The 19,703-nt window shown below is 34.3% G+C and overlaps 1 protein-coding gene across 12 annotated transcripts in view; it reads left to right on the top strand.

The window, feature by feature from the left end:
• Nucleotides 1-19,703, top strand: part of TRDN (triadin) — a 355,819-nt gene that overhangs the window by 255,121 nt on the left and 80,995 nt on the right. For 11 of the 12 annotated variants that reach the window (XM_087865452.1, XM_087865446.1, XM_087865444.1 and 8 more), the window contains 2 exons: nucleotides 10,380-10,430; nucleotides 15,899-15,949. In XM_087865452.1, coding sequence (XP_087721578.1) covers nucleotides 10,380-10,430; nucleotides 15,899-15,949 — 102 coding nt within the window. The remainder of the gene's footprint in view (nucleotides 1-10,379; nucleotides 10,431-15,898; nucleotides 15,950-19,703) is intronic. The other variant, XM_087865447.1, reaches the window with a different exon arrangement.

Genomic DNA, 19,703 nt, shown 5'->3' with positions numbered 1-19,703 from the left:
CAATGATAATTAAAAATATTAACCTGTTTGAACAGTCAAGTATAGAGCTATCTCAAAACAACACATAAATCTTAGTCTTCCTTCCCCATAATTTATTCTGTGACATTAGGCTATTTACCTGCCTTATCTAGCCTCTTTTATAAGCCAAGATGATTTCACTAAGCAATCTCTAGAGGAGCTTCCAGTCATAATATTGTCTAATTCTCATTTGTAAAAATTGTCTCCTATGTCTGAGGCATTTCCACTTTGCCCCAAATTCTAAAGATAGACTTATTTTTCTGATTGCAAGTACAATCTGTACAAAAGTGTATATAGGAAAGTCAGATTCAGATTCTAAAATGAAAATATTTAAAAATGTTATTTAAATCTACTAAATGAAATTGTATTATTTGAAGTATCTACTCTGTTTACATTTCAAAATATACAGTTAAATCACACTTAAGAACCAAAAAGTGTATCTCTGAAGCAAAGCATGCTATTGGATATTTAATTAAATGACATGAAGATTCTCTAAATATGATTTAACCATAAGTATCAGTAATGATGGCACACAGGATGTAGAAATTATGCCCTCAACACCCATGCAAAAAAGAAACTATCAAAGATGAAACAGAAGATGCTGTCTCTGGAGACAGGAGATCGTGGATAACACAACTGTGGGAGGCTTCAGTTTGGGACTATTAACAAACAAGATGACAATGACTTTCTATGTATTGCTAGTCAGTTTAGTATGTATAATATTCTTTTATGAACAAAGCGTTATTAATTATATTGACATAATACCAGAAAGAATATTTGTATTTAGCATCTTCAGAGACTATCACTGTAAGGATATAAATTTAAGTTCTTTAGTAGAATACTATAGGTCCCTTCACCACCAATTCTCATTTTGACTTTCAAGCTTTTGCTCATTGCTTCTTCCCTACTTTGTACATCCAGCAATCCAGCCACATGACTTTTCACACTCCACGGTTTGTTTATGTTGTTCCTTATGTTGGAGATGTCTTTCCAATTCTTCTTTGATGACAAACCTCTTATCCAGTTTCAGAATCCACTACAAATGCCAGTGCTTCTGTGAAATCTTTTCTCATTCCATCACGTAGAATTTGTCAATCCATATGCTATGGGCCTGGATCCCTGTGTGTGTGTCTCTGTCATCCATGTAGATGTGTTCTGGCATTAACTGAACTCAGTACAACCATTTGTGCTTTTCCAGCTCCCAGCACAATAGAGACACTGAATAAATGTTTGCAGAATAAATTGAGTTTATCTTCTTAAAATACAAAAATGAATCCTCCTTTTAAAATATTTTTCCCAAGTGAAGGAACCTAAATGACAGTCCTTGTTTTGCAGGGGATCACTTTGTCACACTAATAAGCACTGTAGAAAGGAGAGTTTACAGTTTTTTTTAATGGCATTTGCTTTTGTTTTACCTCATCTAAATCCCTTTTGAGAGTCTAGGACTTCAATTTTCTTTTACTTGTACATATATGTTACAAAGTTTAAAGTACTGTTAGATGAGAACTTTCTAAAAAATATCTAGGAAATCTAAAATATAATCAAATCAAATCAAACAATGAATTAAAAAAATTACACTGTGAACAAGTGGGATTTATTCTAGTATGCAAAGCTGGTTTAACATTTGAAAAATCAATTAATATAATCCATCACATCAACAAGCTAAAGAAGAAACACACGATCCTATCAATAGGTACAGAAAATCATTTGACAAAATCTAACATCCATTCATGATTAAAACTCTCAGCAAACTAGGAATAGAGCAGAACTTCCTTAACTCAATAAAGAGTATCTACAGAAAACCTACAGCTAACATCAAACTTGATGACAAATAGTTAGACGCTTTCCCAAGATAAGAAAAATGGCAAGGATATCCCCTCTCACTAGATCTATTCAACATTGTACTAGAAGTACTAGTTAATGCAATAAGACAAGAAAGGGAAATAAAAATTTACCAACTAAGAAGGATAAAATAAAACTGTTTTTGTTCACATATGATATGTGTCTGTGTAGAAAATCCCAAAGAATCAAGAAAAACCTCCTGGAATTAGTAATTATAGCAAAGCTTCTGGATGCAAGGCTAATGCACAAAAGTAAATTGCTCTTTTATATGGCAGCAATAAAAAATTGAAATGAACAAAATTAAAAGTGCAATACCATTTGCATTAGGAATGACAAAAGAAATATTTAGATGTAATAATAACAAGATATTTGTAAGATTTATATGAGGAGAACTACAAAACTCAAATAAAAAGATAAAAGAACCAAATAATTGAGAATTATTCCATGTTCTGAGTGGGCAGACTCAAGATTGTTAAGATATCAGTTCTTCATCTATAGATTCAACACAATCATAAATAAAAATCACAGTGATATTGATAAATTGATATTGTGGCTATCAACAAACTTATTATATAGTTTATGTGGAAAATGAAAAAACACAAAATAGCTAAGACAATAGAAGAACAAAGTTGGAGGACTGACACTACTACTTCAACTGTATATAAAGCTAGAACAATCAGCATGATGTTGTTGAAATAATAGACTAATAGACCAGTGGAACAGAATAACCCAGCAATAGACCCACAAAAATATATTCAGCTAATCTTTGACAAAAAGCAAAAACAGTTCAATAGAGAAAGTATAATCTTCTCAACAAACAGTACTGGAACAACTGGACACCCACAAGCAAAGAAGAAGAAGAAGAAGAAGAAGAAGAAGAAGAAGAAGAAGAAGAAGAAGAAGAAGAAGAAGAAGAAGGAGAAAGACACAGATTCTACACCCTTCTCAAAAAATAAACTCAAAGTGGATCATAGATCTAAACATAAAATGGTAAAACTCCTAGAGGATAACATAAGAAAATCTAGGTGGCCTTGGCTTTTGGCAATGGCTTTTTAGGTACAACACCAAAGGCACAATCCATGAATGAAAAATTCATACGTTGGACTTCATCAAAATTAAACACTTCCGTTCTTCAGAAGATACCATCATGAAAATTTGAAGACAAGACACGGAATGAGAGAAAATGTTTACAAAATACATATCTGATAAAGGACTAATAGTCCTTTGGATAATATCCAAAAAACATGAAGAACTCTTAAAACTCAATAATAGGAAGATGAACAAATCCTTTTAAAAATTGGCACAAGATCTGAACAGATACTTTACCAAAGAAGATACACAGATGACAAAAAAAGCATATGAAAAATATTCAACTTCATACATCATTAGGAAATTGCAAATTAAAACAATGAAATGCCACTACAAACCTATTAGAAGGGCTAAAATCCAAAACACTAATAACATCAAATGTTGGGTAGTATGTGGAGCAACAGGAATTCTCATTCATTGTTGCAGGGAATACAAAATAGTACAGCCACTTGGGAAGACAGTTTGGTGGTTTCTTATAAAACTAAATGTACTCTTACGATACAATCCAGCAATACTATATATCCAAATGACTTAAAAACTTTTGTCCACACAAAACCTGCACAAACCTGCTTTATTCATAGTTGCTAAAATTTGAAACCAAATACACTCTTCTATAGGTGAATAGATAAGTAAACTCTGTTACATCCATACAATGCTACTTTTTACAGTACTAAAAATGCATGGGCTATCAAGTCACAGAAAGACATAGAGGGAACTTAAATTCTATTTCTAAGTGAAAAAAGCCAATTTTCAAAGTGTTCTTATTATATAACCCCAATTACATGATATTCTAGAAAAGGTGAAACTATGGAGTTGGTATGGTTCAGTGGTTGCAGGGGTTTCAGAGGAGGGAGGGATGAATCAGTGGAGCACAGGGAATTTTTAGGTCAGTGAAACTACTCTGTATCATACTAATAGGAGATGATGTCATTTAATTTGTCAAAATCAATAGAAAGACTAAAATGAACAGTGAATCTTAATGTAAACTGTGGACTTTGGTTGGTAATGATGTATCAATATTGGTTTATCAATTGTAACAAACGTATCACACTAGTGAGAGATGTTGATGATAAGGGAGGCTGTGTGTGTTAGGGGTGGGAGTATGTGGGAACCCTGTGTACTTTCCGCCCTATTTTGCTACAAACCTTAATCTGCTCTAAAAATAATTGAAGTTCATTGATTTTAAATAAGTATATAAATCTGAAAGAATTAGTCCACTAGGTAAATTTCAAAGTATTATGTTTTAAGATTCTATACCATAAATAATGGGAAGATTCATAAAAATCCCTATTTACTTTTTATTATATTAATAATTTTTAAGTTAACATTTTTCTTATATTCAATTATATTTCTTCAAAATTTCTCTGTATTCTCTCATAAAATAAGTTTTATGTTTGAATGCTTAAACTATAATGAGACTAATTCCCAAGATCTCACATAAATGTGTTTATACAAGAGTTCTAATTCTGAAAAGAAGTTCAAAAGACAATATAGACTATGGATAATTGTAGTTAAAATAGAATATATTACATTTAAAATGAATAGATGATTAGCAATTATTACAAACATTGAAATAAGTATATGCATATAGGTGTGTGAGATTATCCAATTTTGGAAATTCACTATCCAAAATTTCCTAGATAACAAAAAGTAAAATGCTAGATTTAAACTTCCAGGAAAAAAAAAAGCTAGGTAAATATTAGGTTGAAATATATGGTTTTTTTGACCACGAAAGCTGTCAAATATCAGCAATTTCATTTTACTTTGATAACTTAGCTAGGTTAGGATTGCAAAGTCAGGCAATAACTAACCACAAAAGGTGATTATAATGATTATTAGGCTTTTATGTAAATATTGAAGGACAATTTTCCTAATAAAATGTGGTCAGCACAAAATTGACAAATTTATTAATTTATTCAACAATTAGTTATTGAATTCTTAGTATGTGTCAGATGACATGGTCTTGCTTCAGAAGTATTGGGAAGGCTATGGCAGACTGGTAGTTATGGAGAACAATTGATGTGATGTGGTGATGCAAACATGTTCACTGTTTATTCTGAGGGGGCATCTGACATGCTATCTAGTTTATAATATGCTATTCTCTTAGTGCATAGTGTAGTAGTTTAACTCTACCTTTGTAGTTTGATCGTCTGGGTTCAAGTTTCCCACTACTGTTTAGTAGCTGTGACCTCGGGCAAGTTATTGCCTCTTAGCTTCTGCTGTCAATCCATAAAATGTAGATAATACCTAACTCTCTGGAATGAATGAGAAATTAAAGAGATTTGTCTTAGCTCGAGGTTCCTGTAACAAAAGTAGCACAGACAGGGTGACTTAAACAGAAATTTATTTATCACAGTTCTGGAGGATGGGGAGTCCAAGATCAAAGTCCCAGCCAATTTGGTTCCTGGTAAGAGACCTCTTCCTGGTTTGCAGACAGATGCTCTCTTTCTATATACCTGATATAGTAGAGAGAGAGACAGAGACAGAGATAGAGACAGAACTCAGCTATCTCTTATCTCTTTTACAAGGTTACTATCCCATTCATGAGGGCTCCATCCTCATGACCTAATCATTTTCCAGAGCCCCACCTTCAAATACCATCACATTGGGTTTTAGGCATCAACATATGAATTTTGGAGGGACACAAAAATTCATTTCATAGTAAGATCATATGTAAAATGCCTAAGGATATAAAATAACACGTTATCATTGTATATGAATACAGGAATGACCAAGACCTAGCTTTGCCTGCCACCAAGCATGCTGTAGTCATGTAATAACATTTTTTCTTGAAACAAACATGGGATCTTGGAATCCTGGCTGGAACATAATTACGTGAGAAAAATTTCATGGCTAATAAAGTTTTCTATAAAAACAAAATCATTTATAGTAGATTTAGGGCTCAGTAGCTAATTCTGTGCCTACAATGTCCTAGTTTATCTCGGCTCCCAAATATATAAAGAAGTGCTTATTTTCCTTTTTTTTTAAATCATTGCATATTGCTGATCTTTCCAAAAGAGCTGGGCAGAGTTGAACTAAAATGACTAAAATGCACCCCACTGAGGTACTCTCCAGAATTCCAACCAGTATTCTGATTATTAGTGTGTAACGAGGACTAGAATATAAAGGCATGTGCAGAGTCCACTCTCTGCAGCCAAGCTACACAGCCTAAAATCATCATAATTACAAAGCTCAATCAGAATTTAAAGGGAAGGGGTATTTAGATGATTTCAGGAGAGTCCCTCAACTAAGATTATTTGAAAAACTATACTATTATAGGGAAGAACTTGTCAAAAGGGCTAAAATACTGAATCCATTGGACAAGACTTTCTCCCGCATTGTGATTACAAGATGTGTATTGAACAAGTTCTATATCTGTTATTTGTTTTGAATTCTTATGCTGTGGTCTATGTCACAGTTTTAATATACTAACACAGCCCAGCTTGCCTAGATCTCCACAGTGCTTGAGTAATGCAAGGAAGCTCTTTAGGGGTGTATTGATAGTATTATATAGTTGGTGCTTTCTGAGCTCACCAACTCTTACCACCCTATTGATTATGTAGCTTAACTTTCAAAGAATAGTCTAATTTGCCTTATTTACAGTATCTTAAGGAATACCTCACCATAGTCTCCAAGTCCTGACAGCGTTTTCCAGATGTCATTCAAGCAAATTTTATATTATGCTTTTTAATCAGCTGTCCGATTAGAGGTAGATGATAATATCGGTTACAAAATTATATTCTTTTTACATAAAATGTAAAGGCCAAGAAAGAAATGCAATGAAGGTTCCAAGGTTAAAACAAAAAAGATACCAACATGTAAATATAATTGAATTGGAAACATTTTTAATTAGGATTTTTAAACAGATACTTAGAGGAAAACATTTTTAAATGTTACAATTGTGTCCGTCAAGTGCTTTGGTCCATAGAATAGGGAATGATTAAATGTATCATTAGGACAAAGAGAAAGTTAAAGATAGCTTCCGACCAAGTCATACTTAATTACAAAGTTAATGGACAGTGTCCCAGTAAAATTAAACTCTGACAACATCTTTTAAGGAGCATTCAAAATTATTATTAAATAAACATCAATATATTATATTTTCCTTCATGGGAATTACAAGCACAGCATTTTAAACTATTTAGAAAACTTGAGAATGCTTTTCTCTGTATTGATTCATAAGATTTATATTTTAGAGTTTGGAAAAGATATTAAATTCTATAAAATGACTTTTCTAAAATATCTCTGATTGTCAAAAATTTTGTCCAAATGAACAGAAAACAATAACAGATGCATGTAGAGCATTCACATATTAAATATTTAAAAAATCATGCAATTATTCACAATTAAATCATTTTAGGAGCAATATAGTGTCACTTTAAGAAGCAATAGAAATGTTATGAAACAATTTTAATATTTTTGATGCTGTGTGATGTATATTAATAGTCATATTCAGGAAATTATCAAGTATTATTAAACTTATAAATAGAGCTCTCCATATGGTTCTTTAGAACTATTCTTTCCATCAGAAGAAAAATCCAAAAAGTTTGATACATTGATCTTATTCATTATGCTCATGAAAAAATATCTCAAATCAGCAGACATCTTGTATCTACAAAAGAGGTAAGAAAGGCAGTTTTTAAAATGACATTTCTGAACACCTCATTAAAGCTAGCTGGGTAAGAAAGGTTAACAATTTTGAGTTTGGTGCTTTTCACAGCCAGGAGGCTTAAATTGCCTAATGATTCTGTTGGGCTTTTTAAACCTTCCAGTTTCAGTTTCTTTTTAAAATTTAGCTATATGTGATATTGACATCAAACCAGGATACTCTAACAGTAACATTTTTAATATCCTAATGTCCTGACATTGAACTTGATCATTCAGAGCAATGAAAAATAAATAGCAGTCAGATCAAAGATTGTATATTTCCTTTAAACACATTGCTTAGGGCTCAAAATATTTATGTTTGTGCTAGGGAAAAACTCCAGTGCTGATTTCCTCTGTTATAAGATTATCCATTATTTCAGTCTTTTGTTTTGCCTGTTCCATGGGCATCAAAAAAAATTTTTTTTTCTAGAAGAAAACACCGTTGTTATAGATACATTTTATCTTCTACAGGACCATGTTAGAAGAAAAAGCAAATGCTATTTTCTATTTGTTAATCTTGATTAGATACATTCAGGCCCTTAACTTTAAAAAAAAATCCAGGCCTCAGGCGCCTGAGTGTCTCAGTCAGTTAAGCGTCTGACTCTTGGTTTTGGCTCAGGTTATGATCTCAGGGTCATGAGATCTGGCTCTGTGCTTGGCATGGAGTCTGCTTGAGATTCTCTCTCCCTCTGCTTCTCCCGCTTGTGCTCTCATTCTCTAGAATAAATAAATAAATATTTTTAAAAACTCCTGGCCTTATTGAAATTGAAAATGTTTCTCTGAAAATTAATTAATTTTTATCTAGTGAATCATTTAAAACTTGACTTGCTTTGATATTTTGTTCACAGTTTGGGTGATTTTAAAACATTTGGCAATAGCTAACATAAATGTAAAGGTTAAGTTTATTACTACCAATATGTGAATGATATTTCAGTATAGGCAAATTATATAAGATTGGATTTGAAATATACAAGTAAAACATTATAACCTATCAGTCTTTTTTTAATTTGCATGTATTATGGAGAACATAATTTTTCACATTCTGGTTTATTTTGTCTTTGTATGCTTAGTTTATTCATGAAGTCAAGTCAGTATGTGTAAACAAAGTAAATAAGATTTGTTTGGGGCATTCAGAATTCATGTTACTGATTGTCTTGTTAGTTTCCATTTATCAGTGAGACTGCAGGTGGCTTTGCTTCTGCAACACTTGCATATAATCTGCCTTTACCTGTATTTCCAACTACTTGCTAGACATTTCCTTTTTGGGTATCTTGTTGACACATGAAACATAATACATTCAAAACAAAGATGATATCTTTCTCCAAAGGCTTCTATTTCTTACATTTCCTATCTCCATTGATGGCAGATTATCTTGTACATGTGAAACGTACAAACTCCAGAAGCTATCCTTAGCATTTTTTTAAATCTGTTTTACATCCTACATCCAGTTATACTGTTAAATTGGCATTTCCTGACTAGTGAGATTCTGCTCAACTTCGGAGCCTAAACCCAAATAGCATCGTCTCAGTGGAAACCTTCCCAATTATAAAATAGAGCTATTAATCATTTCTCTGTTATCTACAGAGCTCCACTGGAGAACTTACCACACGCTGCAATATTTTGCTATTTATTAGCTGATGGTTGCAAATGCTGTTTCTGTGTACAGACCACTCCAAATCATAGTGGTACACTTTACACAGCCAATTTTACTTTGCTCATAATTTAGAGGGTCAGGTTTTAAGAGGGAGCCACTAGGCAGTTTTTACTTGGGTATCTCGTGTGATTGTAGTCAAATGTAGGCTTAGGCTGTAGTCATCTAAAGTAATCATCTCCTGGATGTCCGAGATGCTTCACTCACGTAGATGGCTAGCAGCTGTTGGCGGAAGGCTCAGCTGGAGCTATTAACTGGACTGCCTGTATGTAGCTTTTCTAGCATGGTGGTATTAGTTGGAGTACTTACATGGCAGTCAGGTTCCTCAGAGCTGTTGTCACTGGAGAAACAGGTGGAAACTACATGGCTTTCATGATTAGACCAGGAAGTCATGCAGCATAACTTCCATTGCATTCTGTTGGCTACAGGTGACTCATACAGCCAAACTGACAGACGACCAGCTCAAGCCTCCCCATTCTCGCTTCTGTCCTTCTAAAATGTGTCTTTCTCTCCATTTCATCTATGTCTATCTAAATCCTTTTCCATTTTCAAGATCTGCTTCAGTACCACCTTCCAAAGCCTTTCCTGATCCCATCATTCAGCTAGGAGAGCCAGGGCCTCTGTGGTTGACTTCAGAGAAATGTTAGTTCAAATCCCAGCCTTCCTGTCTGAGCCACGCGTCCTTGGAAAAGTTATTTAATATTTATGTGAAAAGCAGAAATAGTAACAGGATCTACCTACCTTACAAGGTTGTCATGAATGTTGAATGGCCAAGTGGTAGAAACATTCCCTATGACATATAATGGAATAGACAATGTTAGCTACCATTGTTATATCTTTTTTCTCAAAGCCCATAGCATTTTATTTGTACCTTTAGTGTGTCTCTCACAGTCTTTCAATTGTGATAATAATTCGTGGGCTTATTCTGTATCTTTTGTATATTTAGCCAATGTTTTACAGGCAACTTATACCAGTAGACATGTCTGTCCTGAATACCAACTCAGAGCCACTCTGAGTCATTAAGCCTCAGAAACAAAAACAAAAAGAAAGACATGAAACTTGCAGGGTTTTGTTTTGCTTTTTTTCTCTGTGATTCCTTGTAACATTTTTCTCCCCATGATTCCTCTTGCAGAAATTAGAAAAGAAAAATCCGGGAAGACTTCTTCAGTTCTGAAGGATAAAGGTAATAGAGTCAACTTAACATAACGCTAGAAATTTATTAGCAAAAATATCTGGAAAAGTCCTTAGTACATTAGAGTCATCTCCTCCACAGATGTGTGAGCCCAAACTGCCCAGGTCACACTCATATGTTTGAAAACTTGCATTTACTGACTTATCCCTTGAACACTTTCTTCCAATTCACTGTGACTTAAAAAGTGCTCTGATTACGATTTCCAAAAGAAAGAGAAAGGATTTTCCTGAAATAATGAAAAGAGTAAAAACCAAACAAAGTTAGAAAGGAAGCAGAAACTATGGAGAAAACTTGCCTCCATGTACTCTGATCTCCCTTTTCTATCCATTCACAAAATATACATTTAGTGCTAATCTCTGGAGAAATAAAGATGGCAAAGCAAGCAACAGGGAGGAAGACTTGGGAACTAGAGTGCTGACTGGTTCTTTTCAAAGACTCTTGGTCAAGTTTGGTCTGCTTGATTCTTGTTAGGCTCTTTGTTGCTGTGAAAGAGCATGACATCCTTATTTAAATTTGTGATCTCAATCTTTGGAATGCACTGGCTTTCCTTTCTGTCCATCTAAATCCCAGGCCTCTTTCTAAGACTAATGTGCACATAAAACATCAAGCCTTCTCAAACTACTTCAACTTTCACTGAACCCTCTCATCTGAATTCACAAACTTACATATTTATAATACATATACATATATGTTTTGTATTACTTAGTTGAGATGCCACCTATTTAAGCATTAAGAGCTAAGTTATTCATGTTAATTTTTTTTTGTGGACTGATAAGTACCACATTCGACAATTACTTTTTGGGCATCTAATATACAGTAATCAGAACATGTGCTCACCAGACACTGGGAGTACAAGAAAGGCATGGTCTATGCCCTCATGGAATTTACAGTGTTAATTACATAATTAATTAAAACGATAAGAATTATGGAAGAGATAGGGTGCTGTAAGAGACTGTAATCGGGAATTCTAATCAAGTCAGGGGAATCAGAGGTGGCTTTCCTGAAGAAGTGAAATTTAAATTCAAGTAAGAAGGTTGAGGAATTAGCCAGGCACAGGTGTAAGAATTGTTTGAGAGAAGCACGGAAGCTGGGCATCTGCTCTTTGCCAGGCACATTGATACTTTATAAAGTAGATACTTTATACATTTTGCTTCAGCAAGTTGTGCTTGAGATCTCAATTGTTTTTTAAACGAGGAAACTGAGGTATAGATAGATAATGTAAGCTACTCATATCCCACCGTGGCTAAGAGGTGAAGGCAAGAATCAAAGTCTTCAGATAAACTAAAGTTCTTCTTTTCATTTTAACACAGATACTGCTTGCTCCTTAAAATAGGGTTCTTATATTTGTATTCTTCAAAGCAATTTTGCTTTGAGTGTAGAGTTCATTACCTACGTTCGAAAAATCTGTTTGACACAGATACATTGGCTCTGCTGTATGGAAAAAGAGTCCTTTTGTTATTGGGGGGTCTCCCCTTAATTCCCACAGAAGAGTTTAGTCTATTATTTCTCTAGTGATTATCTGTACTTTGAGAGAGACTCCTTCTCATTCTCCTCTCTCATTTTATCTGAAAATTAACAAGAACACTGTCTTCGATTGTGTGAGAACTAAAGTTATCATTGAAAGATACTACCAGGAAAATCCAAATACGCATATGGCTCCTTATATACACGTATATGTATATGATTTGCAAACCATAATTTGTACAAGGTAAACCTTCCCTTCTTCTAATGTGGTATGAGATACATTTATTTTGATCCACAGTTATGCCACAGGAACATTTGGCCCATATATTATTGTTCATAGTAAAAGCAGCTCAAAGGAAAGATTGGAGCTTACCTCCAAAGCTACCTTAGAGGCATTGATGATTATCAAAAATTTAAACTACTACTTAAAGACCTCACTTGTGCCAAAGCTTAAACTAGTTGGAAATGGTAGTTGTAAAAATCTGTCTTGGAAAATATTATCTGGGAGATTTAAATCCACACCGACCACTAAGGAGACTCCTGTAATTTCTATTTTTGTTGTTACTGTTATTAATGCCCAATGCAGGCAATTTTCTAGTGAATACTTTTCCCTCAATGTTAAATTCTGTACTATTTGCAAGATGTTTCCACAGTCACTAGAAAATCATGTATATAAAGGTTCACTGCATATGATTATTGATTTAGAACTATTTCAAATGAGCCTCTTTTCTCGTTCAACAGGTTAATATCATCAAATGTCTTTGTTATCTATTACTTGGATACTATTTTAGAAGAATTTTACTGCCATCTTTCCTTTATTTTCTGAATATAATTTATCATTACAAACAAATCAAAGAAAAAATTTTAGTGTCAGGGACATTAAAAGCCTCTGCCCTGTTACTGGTTTTGGAGGGGCTCTTTGAAGCCTGCTGCCGAGCTGTGGCAGAATCAGAATGAAGCAATCCCACTTGCAAAAAAGCCACTTACTGCATTGGAGTCACTGCACTTTGTGAGTTATTTCTATCAAGCAGCGAAAGGTTGCCTACATTTGCCAATCCCTCACCGATTCCACTTGCATGTACATGTTAGAATCCATAGTGAAGCCATGCTACAACTCATAAAACCAGGATTATCACACAGAAATCATTTGGGGCCACATTTATTGGGAATGTGATGACCATGAGTAAGTTAGGCATTTAGAGAAGCATCATTAGGCTGTGTCTTGATTTAAGAAGGTATAGAGAGGTCTAGGGATGATTGTTCCAAACAAAAAGAGCAGGGGAAAGACACATCTTGCTGGCTTTTGCTACTGGTTCAGCTACTGGTTCAGCTACTGACTTCCCTTGGCTAATGGACTCACCTAAGTCCTCCCGACACACCTGCAAGAGCAGGGCCCTGCTCGTATGACCTTGACCACCCAGAACCAGACAATCTTGTTAGCCACTCCTGTCACTGGTTGCATTCCTTGTGGCATCCACCCTATCTTATTGCCACTTGTTCTAACAGCTGGTCTGATTTATCTGAGGATGTAAGACTCACCCATGGACTGAGGTCCTACAGACCGAACCCAAACAAGGCAACAAAGATTAATTAATTTCTCCTCTACTGGAACGCAGCAGTGGCACTCTTAGGCTCCTCTGGTATTGAAGTAATATGATGGACATTAGAATTATTTTCTAGTTTTGTGACCCAGGCCTGTGTATGTTTGGATCTAATGCCAGAGGATTCTCAGCAGAGCTGGTTTTTCCTTATTTTCTGATGCTCAGGACCATGCACCAGACGATCCCCCAATTTCTGTCTTCAATGTGCTTTTTCTTGGCCACTCCCACCTGGCCAAACTAGAGCTAAGGATGAGTTAAGTTGTCTGAGGACTTTGAAACTGCTTCCCAGTGATTTATGCTTCATCGTGGACACTCACCCTAGCTTATTGCTGCCTTTGTCTGGAGGCCAGGTAGGGGGATTAAAAACCTGAAACCATTTTCCTATTTCCTTGTGATTTTTTTTTTTCTCCATCAAACCTCCTTGCTCAGATTACTTTGAGAGTTCTAATTTATATCCACACAGCTTTAAATACATTCTAGATCTTCATAATCAAGATTCAGAAGCCTACCTATAGGCGCTTACACAAACACATTGAAACTACCGTGTTTGTAAAATCACACAAAAAAGTGCTCTCCAATGCTTTGCTCCTGACAAACAATACAGATGACTTAAAAATACCTTAATAGCTGACCCAAGCCAACAGTATACCTATCCTTCCTAATATAGAAGTACAGAATTTCCATTTAACATTCTCCACAGTTTGGGTCAGATTTGATATCCCGCTCACTTTCTGGTCCAGCCTGTGGACTTCACATCAGATCAAAACCCCTTGAAGTCAAAAAGGACACTGAGAGGAAATGAACTGTAGGAAAGTCCATGCAGGAGATGGTCCAGCCTGGGAGCAGAAGGCATCTTCCCCTTATCGAGTGTTAAAAATCACTTCTATTTTCTGAGACCTTTCTCTACATTTAAGGTGATGAGGATATGATTTTCAAATACATTATAAAATTACATGTGTTTTTCCACCTCTTCCTTCTTTCTCCACCAATACCAAAGCAGTCTTGTGGGTCCTCTGCCTCGGCCTTGGATTTTATAACTACTTTAATCTCACGCAAACGTGTAAACTTACTGATTTAAAACAACATGCTGTATCTTGAATTCTCAAGTTCCAAGCATATACTCTCCCACCCCACTAGGAATCTGTCCCCACCATCACTTCTCATTTCACAATACATTAATTTTTTTTGGTTTAGCCAGGAAATGCAAAAGCAGTGAATTACCCCCATTAGCTTGAAAAAAGTTAATGAAGCGTCTCAGTCTGTTTATTCAATCCATGGCTCTTGATTTCATCTTCAGATGCTGAAATATAGAAAAAAAATAGGCCCTACTTATACTTAGCACGTTAAATGGCAACACGGACTTTTCCTTCCACCAAATCCATTTAAAAATGTTCTGCATACATATGGATATTTAAGGCCATAGCTTATCTACCGAGAAAATGTTGCTTTGAGGGACACAGTCTTTTCAGTAGAACTCCTAACTCCATTCTTGACACCGTCCAAAGTCACCTGGACTCAATTCTAAGTGATTGCTTGAGTGGGATATCCATTTACAAGTGCCACAATCATATTCTGTATTCCCCCAATTCTGATGGACTAGAACAGAGGACTGGATAGATATTTTTTCCCCTTTCCTTCCTTTCTCACTGCATTTAAAGTCATTTTTGTCAGTGAAATGGACACTGAGATATGTTACAGAGGAGGAAGAAAACTGGTTTATCTTTTATACAGACTGTGGACAAGGCATGATGCTGTTCAAGACATCACCCATTTATGTCTGGAACCCATGATATGATTAGAATCACTTTGTATTTGAACCTGGTAGAATAAATGAAGTTTTATTTTGTTTTAACCAAGGACCACATTTTAAGATGTTGGGAGTTCATGGATAAAATTGTCTCTTGTATTTTATTTCAGTCTTATTCTTGAAATTAATTTGACTTGAGCCTGATAACTAAAGCATCGCATTTCCATGACGGATGCAGGGTTTTACATTTGTTTATTTTATTTTTTTAAATCACATAGCCCGAAAGAAATAAACTAAGCTAATGCTGATTATAACAGTTTTGGGAGACTTCTAGAAGCTGTATGATTTTTAAAATTACAGCTAAAATAATTTCTTATCCCTCCAAAAACCCATTCTCTTAAATGAACAAATAGATTGTAACTCATTCAACAATTTACATTTATTTTAAATGAAAGGGATCAGAGGATGGCTTGTTGTACTCTACTGTTGTTTCCTTGTCTCTGTGTGATTAAAATCATTTTAGAAAGAAAACATCATATAATTTCCCACCCAGGTTCACCTCACTGATAGCTTACTGACTCCACTCTATATGTGTTCTCAAATCCTTTTATGTTGGCTTCGAATAAATGCTCAATGTTTCTTTCCAGAGCCTATTAAGGGGAAAGAAGTGAAGGTTCCAGTTTCCCTAAAGGAAAAAGGTAATATTGTAAAATGAAATGTAAAAACACATTCACCTGCTTACTGCATATTCCGTTAATTTGCAACAAATGAATGTATCATTTATTTTTCAGGCTTTTAAAACTATAACTTTCATACACCCTTGTATATTTTTTGAGCAAAGGAGAAAGGACTATTTCCTTTCATAAAATTCTAAATTGTACTATGAAACAACAAAGACAAGAGTAACTATGTCAGAAATACTGTGAAAACTTTTTAAAATGCTTATTCTGATTCCACAAGTCTGTAGTGGGAAATCTGCATTTTATAAATAGCTCAAGGTAAATCTTATAAGGAATAGCTATGGAAACCAAAGATTTTAGATCAAAATACTTAAAATTTTTCAGTGATAGCTTACCATTCTGTTAACTTCAGGTACAATGAAACTAAACAGATTTTATAGCTAGGAGGACCTTAGAGATCTCTAACTATAGTCCGATACCTTCATCTTATAGATAAATAAAACTGGGATAGTCAAGAAGCTTTCAAAGTTATTGTAATTTGTGGTAGGAGCCAGCATTAAAATTTTGATCTTTTAAACCAAGCGCTATAATAATGCTAAATCTTAGTGATTCCCATTATACTAGGCTCAAAGTAACGTGGATTCTGTCATGCTCTTCACCAAGTTATGTCCCCTAAAACAAAAGTATGTATGCTAAGTCCAACGTAATGTATTTAGTTTCTAATTAAGCCAGGACGTTCATAGGCATGGTATCATACTCAGAATTATCTAATATTCCTTGTCAAGATAAACATAAGTGAACCAATAAAACCTATGACATATACCTACTATATTAAATATTAGAAATAGAACCCGTTTCTACATTTACCCGAGGAGAAGATCTGCAGGAACTATTAACCAATTAACGCACAGGGACACAGTGTTAAAAATCCCAACTTATTGGCAATAGTTTATTAAAAGGAAAGAGACTTTTGGTGAACTTGTAACATATGTATTGTAGTTGGGAGAGTTATGGGAGAGGTGGGGGAAGGGAAAGCTGACAGAGGAATCAGTCAGAGAAATGAAGGGCACATGGAGAGTCTTCATTAGTCAGTGTAGCAATGTATAAAAAACATACCCTTAAGTCATATTTTCCTAACTTTGCAATTAATTTTAAATTAAACAAAATTGCTATTTAATGAAACATAAGAGCACAACATGATTTTTTTTTAAGCCCATAGGCGTACTTCATTTTTTTAAAAAGTATTTTAAAGCAACATAGACTTCAAATCTATTAAGGAATTTATGTTTCATTTTGGAAATGTATTATCATCTCTAAAGCTTTATCCTCACTTAGGATGGTATTTATTTCGGTGCTACATACAACTTTATGCTATTCTGGTATAATATGTAAATTAGAATACTTTGCCCTGTAAGAGAATTCTTACATATAATGTTAAATGTCCAGTAGATAGCAAAATGTAGCTACATTTTAAAGAATGAATTAATTTTGAAGACTAATGACATTACTCTATATTTACCTAAACACTAATTTATTTTCAAGAAACTCTAGATTTCTTTGGCGTGATCTGATTGGTGATTAGAATGGACAATTCCATCACAATCTAAATTGAAATGATTTGATGCCATTAAATAATTTAATCATTTAATGATGCTATTATTCCTTTGCCAATCTAAAACAGAAATATAAACAAAATGAGGAACAGACAAGCATATTACAAATTTGCACATTTTTTATTAAGGAAGTTCAGTTCAAAAAAATTTCCCCTAGAAGAAATGCATGTGGAATGTACACATATGAATGAAAAATAATTCAGCTTTCCACAAAAACACTTCATGTGCATTTCCGTCTTTGATCCCTGGACATATATACTTAAGAGCTTCCTTTCTCTTTTCCCCTCAGTCCAGGTACCCTTTTTTCATCATCCTGTACTCTACGGTCAGTGTAGCATAAGCCAGTTCATAGTCACAGATAATGGTGGCGGAAAAGAAAGAATTTTGGAAAAGATACACTTTTTTTAACATTATACCCCTTTTCATGAATGCTGAATTTTTGCTATTGTACCATTTTCTTCCTAATTTTTATGACAAGTTTGTATAGACAAAGGACAGTTTAGACAAAAAGTCAGTTAAATGCAGTCACCAAAACTATTATTTTATTTTATTTTATTTTATTGAAGTATAACTGACACAATATCTTACTAATTTCATATGTACATCATGGTGATTCAATATTTTTATACATTAATAAATGATCCCCCAATAAGTCTAGTTACTGTCTGTCACCATACAAAGTTATTACAATACTATTGACCATATCCCCTATACTGTACAGTATAACCCCATGACTTACTTATTTTATAACTGGAAGCTTGTACCTCTTAACCCTCTTCACTAATTTGCCCTTCCCCCACCTCTGGTAATCAACGATTTGTTTCCTGTATCTGTGAGAATATTTCTGTCTTGTTTTGTTTGTTTTATTTTTTAGATTCCACATATAAGTGAAATTATATGGTATTTGTCTTTCTATGACTTATTCCACTTAGCAGAATACTTTTTAGGTCCATACATGTTGCTACAACTAGCAAGATTTCATTCTTTTTTGTGGCCGAGTAACATTCCATTGTGCATATGTAGTTAGAGTAGAATTTAAGACAAAAAGAGAACAGATCTGAGCAGAAAACATAAATTTCACACTGGGAAAATGTATTGCAATGCATATAAAGAACAAAGCGTAAAGAAACACCTTATACTTTTTAAATCTACAGATTAATAAAAATAGAGCAAACACACCTGAAATGCCAAATTTGTCAACTTTTTTTATTTTAAGAATAGCTAATTGAACAAACAACCAAAAATAATTTTATAATCACTGAAACATGTGGGTAAGATTTGTAATTTTTAATCAGGACTGACTAATGTAACTTATTTCCATGATATAGTGAAAGTCATATAATTGAGAAAGAAATAATAGCTGGAATCTATCTCAACTCTATGAAGTTTTTTAATAGGATATTTATATAAACCCCGTTTTTGTACTAAGATAATGTATATAAAATAATTTGAGTAATCTTGGGAGATTACTGTAATCAGAATTCAATATCATGGACTTGATAATATTTTAATTTATTTTTAAAGATTTATTTATTTTAGAGAGAGACAGCATGTGGGGTAGGGGAATAAGGGACAGAAGAAGATGGAGAGTCTTAAACAGACACTGTACTGAGCACAGAGCTCAAGTTGGGGCTCAGTCTCACTACCCTAAGATCACGATCTGAATTGAAACCAAGAGTTAGACGCTTAACCAACTGCACTTCCCAGGCGCCCCAACTCGGTAATATTTTAGAAGGTAGCAAAACAATTCAAAATTACTTCAATATATTGGAAGCTAGGTTCGATAGAAATGAATACAAGGAATTCAATTTGGGACAAAATCAAATTGTATAAATTGAAGAGAAAAACATTGCACAAAAGCAGCATACACGAATTTTGCCTTAAAGAAACACTCAAGTGAATATGAATAAAAAATTCAGCACTAGAATCTGAAAATATGAATTATACTGCTAATAGTGACAATAATAGCTCACATCACCATTGCTCTTTACTCTTTATTTCAAATGATTGTGATCCTCATGGCCTTGTATGGTGTGTAGTTGATAAAATATTGTTCTCATTTTAAAAGTGAAAAAAAAGGGGCGCCTGGGTGGCACAGCGGTTAAGCGTCTGCCTTCGGCTCAGGGCGTGATCCCGGCGTTATGGGATCGAGCCCCACA

The sequence above is a fragment of the Ursus americanus genome, chromosome 11 (assembly GCF_024610735.1).
Source record: "Ursus americanus isolate L20-20 chromosome 11, mUrsAme1.1.p, whole genome shotgun sequence".
Taxonomy (NCBI): Eukaryota; Metazoa; Chordata; class Mammalia; order Carnivora; family Ursidae; genus Ursus; species Ursus americanus.
The sequence above is the reverse complement of the archived record's forward strand: the minus strand, read 5'-3'. Positions and strand labels throughout refer to the sequence as shown.